Here is a 14,724-nt window from a genome sequence, read left to right on the forward strand (position 1 = left end):
CTCTGCCCTTTCCTTCTGAGATTCATTCAGGCCCATTTGGGCTATCAATATTTACACAAAGCACAGTAAATACATTCATTAAACCTCACAACTCACCTTGGAGGTACATTATTAGCATTATTGCCCATTTTGCTCTCCTCAGGTGGTTCCTTATCTGAGGCGATGGCATATTGTCTTTTCTTGTCCCTTGGGGATGGGGGGGGAAGGACGGGTACTCCTTGGAGTTCTGCACCAAGCAAGGCTGAATCTGTCTTGTGCTATGCTACGGATCCTGACTGAAAGAACTCCCTTCTGCCTGGGATGATGGGTGCTACCTCAGCATGGTATCCTTGGTAACATTCTAAATACGTCCTTTTCTAAGCATTCCATTAATGGAAATCCCAGGATGATTAGTCATTGCCTAGCTAAACCCTAGAAGACTACAGAAGCAGAGTATGATGGCCTTGTTTATAGCTACTCTCACCCCTGCTTAAGCCTGGCAGCACTGACTCTTTGCAAGAAAAAACAGAAGGGACAGAGCACAAAAGTTGAAGGGAAGAAACAGTGGAAGGGCACTTGCAACTCTTCCTCCTGGTTTCCTCCAAGAGGAATCTTCCTCTGCTGCTTGGTGGTTGGGAGCTCTTTTGAAGGATAAAAGGAATATGGTGTATCAGAACAGAACCATCATTTCCTTTCAGTGACACAGGACAACACATGAGGAAGCCTGACTGCACACCGGGGGTACTGGGTCTGTAAAATCTGAGGACATCTACACTACAAAATTACATCGACCTCACTTACATCAGCAGACAGCCCCTGCAGTTATTAAATTGCTTGTGTGTATGCACACTTGGCTCCTTCTGAAAGTGGTGTGTGTCCTCACCAGGAGCACTTGTATTATCAGAGGGGACATTGTGGGATGGCTTCTGAAGGCCTAACGGTCAACATAATCAAGTGTGTACACTGACAGTGTGCTGACCTAATTAGATCGACTGACTCTAGGCTGCTCAGCGAGGTCGTGTTACAATAGGCTTAAAAAGGCACTTACATCAGTGAGAGCCAAATGCAAGTGAAGACACTGCCACAGCTAGATTGAGACAAGGCAGCTTATATTGCCCTAAACGCATAGTACAGACCAGGCCTGAATTTGCTTAGTTACTCTGGCTTCACAGAACCATGATAAATAATCCATTCAACCATTAATATTGGCAGCCAGGTCAAAGAAAGGGCCAAGGAACAGGGATGTCTTCCAGCCTATCAAACCCAAAACATGAGTTTTAATGTGACTTTGTTATACGGAACTTTACAAATTAATACAAATTATGAATAATATAACTTAATTAAGCCAATTATGGAATGCACTACTTAAAGTAAATTTGACTATGATATCTACAACAGCGTTGTTGCCTAATTGTGGAATTGAATATAATTAAATTTCATACTGAATTAGAAAATAGAGCTATTAACAGCAGCTTTTAATGTTTTGTAGAATTTAACAGAATAATTTGTTTAAAATGTTACATAGTCATTTACAGATATGAAAATTGATCTCACGGTTTCACCTTTTAATTTAATTTCTTCCAAATTCTGTGAAACAAATGTTGAGCATTCAATGCACCTGAGGTAGGAACCATGAATTTAATAAGAATTTTAATTGGGGTATTTGATCTGAGGTACTAAGCAGGTTGCAATTAAACAAAGTGAGTGTATTTAATCACACAATTTTCAAAGCAACTTGCTTCTCAATCTGCTGAGTGTGTGACTTTAAGGATAGAAAAGTCAAAGATACCAAACCCTCCCTGAGTTTCATCCTGAGAAGAGAAATTTCAAAGCTGCCGCACTAAGTTGCTACCTCACAGGGCTGCTTTAAGGATTAATTCAAGTCTGTAAAGTGTTTTAAGTTCCTTAGAGGGAAGGACCTACTTCAGTGCTAAACTGTACCATGTTTTCCCCCAGCAAAATTAAACAAAAATACTTTATTTAACAAATTGTAAAGGTAGAATGCTGTGATAAGCATATCAGACTAACACAATACAACCATGCTCTTATTAATATGAAAATACAGTACTCAAGGATCTATGTTTTCCCCTCAGTTTCAGATCATTGGCCCTAAATTGCTACAGAACAATGTATCATGTCTTGAGCATGTAAGTAACTGGAATCCAACACCCCCAGTAATAATTAGCCACATGAAAGAACACAAATACATGTTCTGCTGTAAAGTTGCTCGGATTTTACTGCCATCTAATGTTCGAGTCATTGTCTGTTTTCCTGAACGAATCCCATTGATTTCAATTCAACTATTCATGGAATGACACTAAACATAAGTAAGGGTGGCAGGAACTAGGGCCTAAGTCAGTTATTTTGAGAGGTGGGGGGTATTACAGTAATAAATATATTTTTACAGTCAGTTTCTTATCCCCCCCCCAATGCTAGACATTTTTTACATGCCCATCTTTCAATGGAATGTCAGTACTTCAAAGCATATACACAGTTCAGGTTCACTTTGCCTAGGGTAAAGGCAAATAGGAGGTGGCTCTCTTTTACTATGGCAGGATGGGATGACCTGACACTGGGAGGAGAAATCTGGACTAGCTGCTCTGGATCTGCTTTAGTTGTCAGTGGTTAGTGTTACACTTTAATATCCCTCACTTCGTGTACAAAAATTAAAACATATTTTAGGAAAAAGGGCAGAGGGGCTCCAACAATTTGTATACTTGTAAAATGAGAAATAAATGATTGAAAAATCGTAAGACATAAAAAGTACTTATATCCAAGTAGATACTGATGCTATTGATTTAGACTAGTGATCCATTTAATCTAAAATTGATTTTGGAATTAAGATAAAAACCAAAGCCTTTAGGAAAACAGGGTTGTTTCACATGATAGGATATCATTTGTTTGGGAACTGCCGAAGTGAACCTTTCAATCTGATACTCAGCTTTGACTACAAAAAATAAAAAATAATGTGTTAGAGGTTTTTATCTGGAGCACAGAAGTCATTCACCTTGTCTATAGCTAAGTCAGAGTATCAAAAATCCTTGTGTCACCTCTACTTGCCATTAGGAACACAAGAGAGAAAAAACAAAACCCCAAGTATTAATTAGGTACCATTTAAACATAACAAACAAAGGTAGGGTTTTCAGTCAGATTGGCAGAAATAAAGCCGCATGTTACTGCAGCATTCAGAGCACAGTATGAATTTTGAACATGAAACAATTCTGTGCCTAAAAGTCTTGAACTCAAATGCAATATTGGCTGGTAGTAGCATTATATTTACAAATATTTTGATTCTTCCTGTAACAAGGTAAATACAATTATGTGTATTACTAAATTATCATCAAACCCTACTACTCTTAGATTTTACACCTTCTTTACACAAGTTAAGAGTTCTTCTTTATCCATTTGGTAACCACTCTTCTTCCACTGATCCCTTAACTGCTGTAACACTGTTCCAATTTCCTTTCCAGAAGATATTCCCATTTTTCTTAAATCATGGCCACTGATAGGAAAAGAAGGGACAGACCACTCTTGCATTTCCTTTAGAAGATGCTCTTCTCCTTGGTATTTTAGAAGCTCACAGATCCTGGAGTTCATATCAGGTTCCCTAGACTTAAAACAAAACACACAACAACTATTATAGTGTCAGAAAACAGCTTAGTCTCAAATCAGTTCCTACTCAACATCACAAACTGACACAACAGGCACCCTCCTGGCAGCCTGTAAGGCCTGAATAGGCAAGTTAATATATACATAACATCTCCATTTTGACTGCGCAGTTGATTAGCTTTCTGCAACATCTAACCAAGACTGGCACTTGCAAGAGAGCCACTGTAGCTACCAGACTGACCCAGATGAGAAGTTGGTTTTAGCATTTTGGGGAAGGTGGAACAAATCCGAAGAAATAGTGGAGGTGATATTTTTCATCCCAAGTCAGAGAGCCTGTCTTTTATTACTTAGGTTTGCAATCTGGGGATTTTTGGCAGATCCTTGGAGGCTTCTGGAAAGCCAGATAGTAGTGGCCATCAACCTGTTTACTTCTGTGTTAATGCAGCAGTAGAGATCAGCTGGGACAGTCACAGCCAAACTAACATTCCCCAGATATGTTTGCAAGGAATTGTGCAGCACTGACAAACTTTTGTTTCAGATGTTTAAGTCCAACATTTAAAATCTGGCTGCCTTAAAATTAGACTGATAGACCCATGTAAAACCTGCTACCTTACGGAGTTGGGGCAACTCAGCACTGCTAAAAATGATATTACTTCTAAGAAGGCGCATACATATGGATTTTAGGAGCCTAACACAAACCATCACATTTGAAAATTTTGGCTTTTTTAGGTATCAAAGTGTGATACAGGTGTCCATGTGAATGGCAGCTCTGAAGGGGGCCTCAAAATATCAAACTTTGGTGTTTTATGTGCAAGTGATTTATTATAGTAGATTTATTATAGTAATTAACTTTCTAACAATCCCTCCCCTGACCCCCGAAACCTCCCCACCCACACCCAACAACCCTCCAGGTTCACTCCCAGGGTCCTTCCCTCTCCCTCAGCTCCTCCGTTGCCCCAGACTCCCCCAAGCCATTGCACTGAGGGGTATGAGAGATATGTTTCTGTACTGTAGTTTAAATGAATTACTCAAAGTTCTGTATTAATTTGCCTAGTAAGGAATCTATTTGTCAAAAAACATTTCTTGAATTTTTTTTTCCCCTGTATTATTACTGTCATACTTGCTGACAGATATTTTGAACAAATTACCAAAATAATTGAAACTGATGTGATTACAATGGTGTTATTTTGATTTAAAAAAAAATGCAGAATTTTAAAATATCATGTGCAGAATTTTTAAATTTTTTGACATAGAATTCCCCCAGGAGTAAACTATAGTTAACTCTGTATAGCACTTTTCATCCACAAATCTCAAAGTACTTTTGAAAGGAAGGAAAGTATTATGATCCCTATATTACAGGTGGTAAAACTTTGGTGTATAGAGGTGAAGTAACTAACCCAAAATCACAAACCAGGTCAGTAAAATGGCTGGGAATGGAACCCAAGAGTCCTGACTCCCTGTCCAGGGTCTTCTGCATTGGACGATGCTGCCTCTTTTCTTGTCTGTCTTAAGTGACAGCTTTGAGTTTAAACATAAGAAATAAAATATAGACAGTGATGTGAAATGCACTTACATCTATAATGAAGTCTTGATATGGTTTAAGTGGTTCTGGACTATCTATAGCTTTGACTAAGTCTCTTCTATGCTTCATTATAAAAAGGCCAAGGTTCTTCTCTTCTTTTGAGATTTTCAGCCTCAAATCGAGTTTTATGACATCATCCTGCACCTTGAACAGTGATGTTAGAACGGTCATTGGTTTTGGAAACAGATTCTGAACATTTTTACTGACTTTGTCAAATTCCTCTAAACTCCCATTAACAGGTAATCCTGAAGGGGGACACACAAAAAGTATCATGAAATAGTGTAACAAAAGAACTAGCAAATCAGTAGAAGAAATGGTCTAATCAAGTACTGCACAACACCACAAATGACTATGGAGACTACTGCCATCTTAATACGCTGGTCTGCAGTTATTTGTGTTATACAATTCTTATCCAACCCTCATTGTACTTTACCTATATAATGGGCAACATCGAGATCATACATAAGTCGAACCAAATGATTTACGTGGTTTCCAACAAGAATTTTTTTCAGTTCCACCCAAATCCTCTCTCCTGATATTCCAGCCAAACCTTTGGCATTTTTCTTAATTGCTTCCAGAGTATTAGGTTCATGGTCACCAGGCTTTTCTGCTACTCTTCCATAAAACCTACAAAATAAGAATTCTAAATCTTACTACATTTAACGATTCTCCTGTTTATTACTTCTCCTCAGAGAATTACCTCAGGGCACTATTAACTGCCCTAATCTTAAAGTATTCATGGAGTATTAAAGTGCAACTGATCTTACATAATTAGAACTTCTATAGTGCTTTATATATCCACAGATGTCAAAGGACATCACACTTTCAAAGGCATCATCTACAGATGAAACTGAGGTGCAGCCGAAAAAGGTCTTACAGAAAGTTGGTGGCAGATCTTGGGACAGAATTGAAGTCTCTTAGGACCATATTTTCAGATGTATTTAGGTGTCTAGTGGGTTTTTCAAAAGCACCTAAACAGATTAGGTGCCTAACAGGAGTCAGGCAGTTAATCTGTTTAGACACTTTTGAAAATTCCACTAGTTGCCTGTCTGCATCTTTAGATGGCTATATAAATGCCTTTGAAAATCTGGTCGCTGACTGCTATGACCTACTCCCAATGAACCAAGCAGTTGCTAAACTCGTAATGATTATCCAACTTTTATGTCTTCAGAATACCTCTTTCCTTTTCTCTCTGCATGTTTTCAGATAACATGTCATTCATAAACCATTCCTGAGAGGTTAATACCATGTTGGCTCTACTCTAACTTCCCCTGCAACAAATGGCAACACTCCCCATTCCTCAACAGAGGAATTATATTACACACCCACTAACTTTCCAAGCCACTGTAGTGAATTCTGGACATCTGCTGCCAAAACAGAGGCAATGACAAAAGAAAAGCTGATTGATCACTGAAAATTTCTAGGCATGGTAACATTAGATCCATTGAGGGGTCAAAGTAAACAGTAAATTGAACTTCACGTTATCAGTTAACTCTACAGTTCTAAAGCTGACAGTCTTGTTTCTCGATCTACATGTTTTGTTAATAACCGGGACATGAAGCTGCAGAAACCAATGTGGTAAGACCCATTGCCCTATTTATCACTGCAGAGGGAAAAACATTACCAAAATTACATTTGATTCCTTATTTTCAGCATCTTACTGAGGACAAGGCACTACATGAGTTTGGCTTGTGTGTTTTTCACGACACACTAAGTTTCTATTTATCCAACTGACTGTGGAATATAAGACTATAGTTATTTTCAAACAATCTTCACAAATGTTATTCTTTATTTAGAAAAGCGAAGTATTACCTGAAATATCTCAGTATTCGTAAATAATCCTCTTGTATTCTCTGGGTTGCATGTCCTACAAATCTGACTCTCTTGTTTTTTAAGTCTTCATAACCTCTGAAATAATCAAAAAGCGTGCCATCCAAACCTAGTGCAGAAAAAGTGTTTTTAAAAGGCATACTTAAGTAAATGTAAAAACAGCCTAGAATTTAGTTAATTTAAAGCAGCAGACATTATACACTTAGTTTTAACAAGATACTCTATTACTGGGTAGATGATTAAATTGCAGCAAGGGAGGTTTAGGTTAGGAAGTTTTTCCAAATGTCTAACTCTCAGGGTGGTTAAGCACTGGAATAAATTGCCCAGGGAGGTTGTGGAATCTTCATCACTGGAGATTTTTAAGAGCAGGTTAGACAAGCACCTGTCAGGAATGGTCTAGATAATACTTAGTCCTGCCATGAATGTACGGGACTGGACTAGATGACCTCTTGAGGTCCCTTTCAGTCCTATGATTCTATGAAGAAAACGTTCACACCAGAAGACATGAAAGCCAAGATATCGTCTGACTGCCAGATCTCCTCCATTTGTGAAACCCCTAGTTTAGCTATAGGAATAAGTGGAGGCAGTTTGTGGCTTTGGTTGAAGGCCTAGATGAAACACTGCCTTCAACAATAAGACAGAAATTGTATTTTATTTTTGGGAGAAGTTACCTAAAAACATAGAGTTGATGGTGAGATCTCTTCTTTCAGCATCTTTTTCCCAGTCAGTTGTGAATTCCACCTCTGCATGTCGTCCATCAGTGACTACATCAATTCTAAGTGTGGTAATTTCAAAGTTCTGTTCATGAAGCTGCAATTCACACAATATTGTTGTTTTATCTTCAAACACAATAGGGAAAAGGAATCAATGTACAAGAGTTAAATGTTTCTTTGTGCATATCCAGCTTCTAAACACATGTACAATGAATTCCATGAACAGAAAAATCAGAATACGTTCATTGCCTTTAAGTTAGGTAAGGTTTCATTTTTAATTTTCTCATGCTACTTGGGGTGCTATACTTTTACTGAGAAAACAGAGGCAAAATAATTATACAAATTGGAGGAAATAATTGCAGTAGTACTTTGGATAAGATCAAGCATAGTTCAGTTTACTATTGGATAAGCCCTTTATTGGGGACAATATATCCTGCTTTTATATGGGGATGGACTATCTAACACAGGGCTGAGGGCCGCATCGGCTTTTGGAAATTGTATGGAAGGCTTTGCCTCCCCAAATAGCCAGGCATGACCCGGCCTTTGCCCCCTATCCACCCTTTCCCTGCTTCTCACCCCGATGCCCCCGCAGAACCCTGCCCCATCCACCACCCGCCCCCGCTCCCTGTCCCCTGACTGCCCCCCATCCAACTTCTCCTCTCATTCCTGACTGCCCCCCTGCCGCCCCATCCAACCCCTCCCCCACTTCCTGACTCCCTCCCTGGGACCCCTGCCCCATCCAACCACCCCTTCTCCTTGTCCCCGACTGCCCTTGGAACCTCTGTCCCTGACTGCCTCCCGCCGCCCCATCCAACCCCCTCTCTCCTTCCTGTCTCACCCTTCCTCCCCCCGGGACTCCTGCCCCATCCAACCACCTCTTCTCCCTGTCCCCCTGACTGCCCCCTGCAGGCCGTAGTTTACCCACCTCTGATCTAACAGATCTTTTCTAACGACTAAGAGCCTACATGATTCATAAACCTAGTTTGCGATTACCCTGGCAGTAATGGTTCCATGTTTTTCTCCTTTGTTATTGATCATACGAACACCAGCAGACTGGAACATTTCCTTCATCTGAGTAGGTGTAGCAACAGTGGCAAAGTCCACATCTTGTGGTTTCATTCCATTTAATAAATCTCTGACAGCACCTCCAGCTATTCTTAATTCATACTTTTCCTTTTCAAATAATTCTGGGAGGGGAAAAAGTCATGGTAAGAATATTTTCTTTTAAAAATGTAATATCCATCTTTAACCAGCTGTAGATTTGGCTCACACATATATTGGGGCAGATTTTCAAAGATGTGGCAAATGTTAAACACGCACAAATACCAGGATTGCATGTAAAACAAAAACAAAACAAAACAAAAACTATGCATGTGCGCATACAACCAAGCCAGCTGATTACCTAACTGGCCATGTATGGACACAAATCTGTTTGCATTCATGACATCGCATAAACACATTTGAAAATCTAGTCCAGTACATCATGTTAACAGAGGCTTGTTTTGCATAAAAGACAAAGACAGACAATATAGGCCTTTTGCATTTAGTAAATAAATATTTAGGTTACTGTAATTTGCATAAGGTTATACTTGTTGTAAAGATTGAATAGCACAAGAGAACCTAAACAAGAATAACTGTGCAAGTGCCCGAACATGCACACATCTACCATTGGGTCTATGTGAAATTAAAACATGTGCTAACGGTTTAAAGCAGTGATACTCAGATCTCAGTGGTTCAGAAGGAATTCATTGTTTCATTTAATATTTTATGTATGGCATATATATGTATGTGTGTGTATGTGTATATATACACACACACACACACACACTAGTCTCACAGCAAAATGAGAGCTGCAGGAGAAACATTAGAGAGATATTTTTGACTTGCGAGACTCAATCTAGTATCACTGGTTTAAAAATTACTGCTAGTAATGGTTCAGTAGTGACTTCTGTTGTCACTGTGGACCCAGAGTGTGAAGAAATGCCTCTATGATCTTGAAGAACTAAAAAAGTTAGTCTGCTGCCTTCAGTAGCTTCTTTACATAAATTATGAGGAGCACTGTCTTCTTTGGAATTTATACAAATGATTGTCATATTTGAAATTGGTAAAAAAAAAAAAAGAATATATTGCAAAGTACTTATCTCCCTGTAGTCTTAACGTTTTACTAAAAGGGGCAACTTCTTCAATTAATTTAGAAAAGTGATTCTTGCAAGCTTTGCAATACAGTGAAATAAAAGTATCTGCAAGATTAATGAGTTAGAAACCAAATATTTATTTTCTTTCAGGCAATACATTCATTTTACTAGAATTTAAAATATTTTTTCAAATAAGGTTTCAAAAGACACCCTTTAAAGTTGAGAGACATGGTCAGTACATTACTACCACAGTCTGGCAAATGACACAATATATTTTACATAAATATTATTACAGTGCAGTTTTCCCAATCTCCAATGTTTTCTTCTTGACAGATTTACTGATGCAGTAACCTCAAAATTTGATAAATCTCAATTCAAGGTCAGAGGTGTAACTGCAATACCATATTCATTCAGCGGGGCCAAAATCAGTTTTGCCACCCCAAGTTTAAAAGAAAAAGTCAGACTCAAGAAGTGAGATTTGTTTTCAACTAAAAAGAAAAGAGAAACACGAACAACATATTATACATAAAAATGCGTTAAAATGTCCAAGTTTGCTAAAAGCGAGGCAGTGGTTTTTTAGACCTCTTAATTGTAAAACCCAGACAGAAGAAACAAGAATACATACTAATTTAGGAACAAAATTGTTGATTTTTGCATTGTTTATAAACCTACTGTGAATAAAAATGTTTTCATTTATTATTTCAATTAAAAGAGTTTTGAGGATAACTCCTTAATAATACCCGCCCATGAGAACCAAAAAGTCAAATAGACAAAACTGACTGAAATGGCTTTGACAAATGTGCCAATTATACTGTCCTAGCTGAATGAAATGCAAGCAAGGAAACAACATACATGGGGGAAAAACAACTGTTTAAAGCTTTCAGTTTCAACAATATAAGGCATTTTAGCATCAGCCATATTAAAATGTTCTTTTTTCTTGAAAGTGTCCCCATAAGTTAGAATAAAATGTTATATGAAGCCACTTTAATGTATTTATTCATTTATTTTACAAAGTGATTTAATAATATTTTAAACTTACATAGTATTATCCCAAAAGATCCCAAACACTTCACCCATTACACAAAGCACCCCAACTTCTGGAAGGGACAGCAAACAAATGGCAAACAAAGTCAGTGAAATTTTGTCTAACACACTAGAGCAAATCCAAATTCAGTATATGTACCATCAAATCTTTAATATATTTACAGAGCTAAACTAACAGGGTCTCTGAGTTTAGAATACAATTCTACCCTCAGGAAATTAATCTCTAAAAATATCACAGTGGGACTCCATATACATTGTCTCACTGAACTGCATTTTAAATTTGCTCAGTTTGGAAGTGAAAAGATTTGTTTTCTAAACGCCAACACCCACAAACTCACTCTGGACCCCTACTTCTCTCCATTTCATAAATCACCACCAGTAATATAGGTTCTGCAAGCCACATGTAACTTCATGCTTGCCGCCCCATAAACTTCAGATTTTGTACTCAGTCACACTATCAGCCTTCGTTAACTTTGCACAGGTGTTACCTATAATCTGAAGACAGAGAGGCTGCCAAAGTGCAATTTGGCAGATAGCAATGAGCAAAATAAAAGAATCCAGCTTGACTGTGAAAACACTCAGGGTTTGAAAAAAAAAAAAGAAAAAAAAAATTTTTTTTAAACACTTGCAAGCTGGGCATATCTGAAATGTGAATCACAGAAATGTAGGACTGGAAGGGAGCTCAAGAGATCATCTAGTCCAGTCCCCTGCACTGAGGCAGGACTAAGTGTTATCTAGATCATTCCTGACAGGTGTTTGTCTAACCTGTTCTTAAAAATTTCCCATGACAGAGATCCCGCAACTTCCCTAGATAATTTGTTCCAGTGCTTAACTACCTTGACAAATAGCAAATTTTTCTTAATGTCTAACTAAATCTCCCTTGCTACAATTTAAGCCCATTTATTACTCTCCTCTTTATAACAACCTTTTATACACTTGAAGACTGCTACATCCCCCCCAGTCTTCTCTTCTCCAGACTAAACAAACCCAAGTTTTTCTATCTTTCCTTACAGGTCATGTTTTCTAGATCATTTTAGTTGCTCTCTTCTGGCCTCTCCCCAAAATATCCACTCCTTTCAGGGGTGAAAGTAAGTTAGGTCACTTACCGGTATGGGCTGGGGGTGGGGGGCCCTCCGGCCCCTGGAAGGCACGGGGCCTCAGGCAGAAAGGGTGGGGCTGGGGGTCAGCATCCCCCAACCAGCCCTTTCAGACCGCCTGGCCCTTGCCCTTCAGGGCTCCCATGTTGATTTAAACGGTCCGGGACTAACGGCAGCAGTGTCCAGAGCCCCAGGCCCTTTTAAATCGTCAGCCCCAGTGCAACTGTTTTCTTTGCACCCCCGCACCTGTCGGACACTGCGGGGGGGCCAATGGGGCAGAGACATTAAAGTGCTGCAGGGCCCTTTGCCGCAGCAGCGTTTTAATGTTGTCGCGCCCTCCCCCCCTCCCCGACAGGGGCGGGGGGGGGGAGTGCAGGAGCGTTAACGCTGCCGCGGCAAAGGACCGTCCTTAAAGTGCTGCCCTATCTAGGCCCCTTTAGCCTCCCCCATCGGCGGCCCTGCAGGTATGGACCCTACCAGCAGGGCCACCAACGGGGGGAAGGGGCAGCACTTTAAGGACGGTCCTTTGCTGCGGCGGTGCTTTGAGGATCCTTAAAGCGCCGTCGCAGCAAAGGACAGTCCTTAAAGCCCTGCCCCCTCGTCAGCAGCCCTGCCGGTACAAACCCTACCAGTAGGGCTGCCGACAGGGGAGGCTAAAGGGGCAGGGATATTAAAGCGCTGCCGCAACAGTGGGCTGGGTATGGGCCGGTGAGGGTTCTTACCAGTACGGAGTACCGGCCCGTACTGGCTCACTTTCACCCCGACTCCTCCCAACTTTAAAGTGTGGTGCTCAAAACTGGATGCAATACTCCAGTTAAGGCTTTATCAGTGTTGAATAGAGTGGAAGAATTACTTCCCATGTCTTGATACTGGTTGGTAAAATCTAAGAACAGAGCTTGCAATCAATTTGGGGCTTGTGCTCAACTTCTTGACAGTGTGCCCTGAGGTTGATACTCATGTTCTCGTGCTTCTGCAAGACAACTTGACCCAGAGAACAATATCTTCACATTGGATGGTAAGGTTCCACCTTTCATTTTCTGAGTTCACAAATAATGGAATAAGAGTCGATGTGTAAATGGTTCCATATTCAAAGTCATGTTTGTGGGAAGCACTGAATTTTACAGTTAAACAAAAGCATACATGTTCCAGCATGCAGTAACTGCACCAATACCCAGCCCCTCCTACATGTGTACAGATAAAGGCCATGTGTACATTAGAGATCTCTCTAATGGAGATATCCATTCATTGGTGAGAAATGCACTTGTGTCCACACTCAGATTTGTTCCGATACATATTTCTCTAACCATTAATCAATGCACACTATACCAACACAAGGTTGAAGTAAGCTTCCCTCTATATTACCTTCATCAATTGAGTGACAGCCTGGACCCCTCCAAATTCCAATCAGTGCTAACAGTGCTCTGAGCTAGTGATCTGCAATAATCTGTTCACTTCTCTGAACTCCACTGCCAAGGGTTTGCTTGACCAGAAGTCACCTCTGAGGATGGAGGTATAAGGGTCTCTCACCTGCGATACTCTTCAGCCCTGGGGTGAAAAGAGACTGGAATTCCGGAGACTCCAGCTTCATGGTGACCAAGTGCCGTCCCTGGATCCGGACCCGGACCCCTCTCTGGGTGTGGGGGAAAAGGTGGAGACCTGCCCTGCAGCGCTGCAGGAACAGCTGACACCACATCTAAAGAGAAGGAATGGACCCAGTTTAAGTTGGGACGCAACCCGCAGCTGAGGCCAGAAAGCCAAGTTCCCCTTCTCTGCAGCTTCTCCACAAAGGCGGGAAGGGGCAAACGACTGATCTTGACATGAACATGCCCCCTTCAGTCACCACAGCACCGGAGCAGCTCCAGAACTTCCATGAATGTCTGCTCAGGGCAGCAGGCTCTGTGAAATAGGGAAGCATCACCACCTTTGTTTCACAAACGGGGAACTAAGGAACAGGAATTAAACCCCGGCCCACGCACGCTGCGGTTCCCGCTTAACGGCTCCTGACTGACGAGGCACAGACCCACCCAGGCCACAGTAACGGTGCCTTGTTCCGGCTTAGCTCAACCGGCTCGGAAAGGTTCCGATTCCAGAATAAGAGGGTCCAGCACGCACCGGGGGGTGGGCGGGGCGGGACCCCAGGCCGGCGCGCGGAGCGGTCCTGTGCAAACTGTAGCGGAGCGAGGACCCGAACCCCCCCCCTCCTTGCACCCCAAGACCCCCAAGTCCCGGCGCAGCCCCCCCCCGGGCAGCGCTCCGAGGGGGCCGACTCAGCGGGTCGGGTCCGCGACCTCCGCGCGGCGCTCGGCCCAGTGCCCGCCGCAGACCCCCCCCCCCCTCTCCGGTGCCCGCCGGCCGCCGCAGAACCCTCAGGTGCCCGCCGCAAGGGGGTCGCTGGGCCCGGGTGCGGCCTGGAGGGCGCGCTCGGATCGCAGGGAGGAGGAGGAGGCCGAGGCCGCCCTACCCAGCCTGCGGCCTCTGTGCCGAGCTCCCCCGCCGAGGCCGCCTCTTCCGGGAAGGGCGCGTGAGCGCAGCGCGCCGCGAGAGCGGGGAGGAGCCGGTCGCGGGGCGAGAGGGTGACAGGCCCAGCGCCCCCTGCCGGCCCCTGGGGAAAGTGCGGGCCGTGGGACCCAGCGCCCCCTGCCGGCTCAGGAGAAGGTGCGGGCCGTTGGGGCCCAGCGCCCCCTGCCGGCCCCTGGGGATGGTGCGGGCCGTGGGGCCCAGCTCCCCCTGCCGGC

General features: G+C 42.2%; 2 protein-coding genes across 6 annotated transcripts in view; one reads left to right on the plus strand and one right to left on the minus strand.

Moving 5' to 3' along the window:
- Positions 1 to 1,433: 1,433 nt before the first annotated feature.
- TRNT1 (tRNA nucleotidyl transferase 1) lies at positions 1,434 to 14,546 on the minus strand. Of its 4 annotated transcripts, none has more exons than XM_039483005.1 (8): positions 14,451 to 14,546; positions 13,517 to 13,682; positions 8,707 to 8,900; positions 7,672 to 7,810; positions 6,983 to 7,109; positions 5,604 to 5,797; positions 5,162 to 5,415; positions 1,434 to 3,591 (listed from the first exon to the last, which is right to left on the minus strand). In XM_039483005.1, the coding sequence occupies exons 2-8, from the start codon at positions 13,680 to 13,682 to the stop codon at positions 3,343 to 3,345; spliced, it is 1,323 nt and encodes a 440-aa protein (XP_039338939.1). In that variant the 5' UTR covers positions 14,451 to 14,546; the 3' UTR covers positions 1,434 to 3,342. The 4 variants fall into 4 exon arrangements, with proteins under 4 accessions (XP_039338939.1, XP_039338941.1, XP_039338940.1 ...); XM_039483007.1 differs by lacking the exon at positions 14,451 to 14,546 and adding an exon at positions 14,014 to 14,160; XM_039483006.1 differs by lacking the exon at positions 14,451 to 14,546 and adding an exon at positions 13,966 to 14,155.
- LOC120369542 (interleukin-5 receptor subunit alpha-like) overlaps positions 14,022 to 14,724 on the plus strand; it is a 42,538-nt gene continuing 41,835 nt past the window's right edge. For both annotated transcript variants that reach the window (XM_039482988.1, XM_039482995.1), the window contains exon 1: positions 14,022 to 14,066. The gene's annotated coding sequence lies outside the window, so the exon portion shown is untranslated. The remainder of the gene's footprint in view (positions 14,067 to 14,724) is intronic.

Source organism: Mauremys reevesii, linkage group 7 (assembly GCF_016161935.1).
Source record: "Mauremys reevesii isolate NIE-2019 linkage group 7, ASM1616193v1, whole genome shotgun sequence".
Lineage (NCBI taxonomy): Eukaryota > Metazoa > Chordata > Testudines > Geoemydidae > Mauremys > Mauremys reevesii.

Bases quoted from the DNA above. Each gene is read 5' to 3' on its own strand.
- TRNT1 (XM_039483005.1), bottom strand. From the start codon at position 13,682: ATGTGGTGTCAGCTGTTCCTGCAGCGCTGCAGGGCAGGTCTCCACCTT. The intron at 5,416-5,603 runs GTAAAGTACAAT...GTCCCCCTTCAG, and splicing joins CGATGTTGCCCATTATATAG to GATTACCTGTTAATGGGAGT. The intron at 3,592-5,161 runs GTAAGTGCATTT...TTTTGTTTTAAG, and splicing joins ATCAAGACTTCATTATAGAT to TCTAGGGAACCTGATATGAA.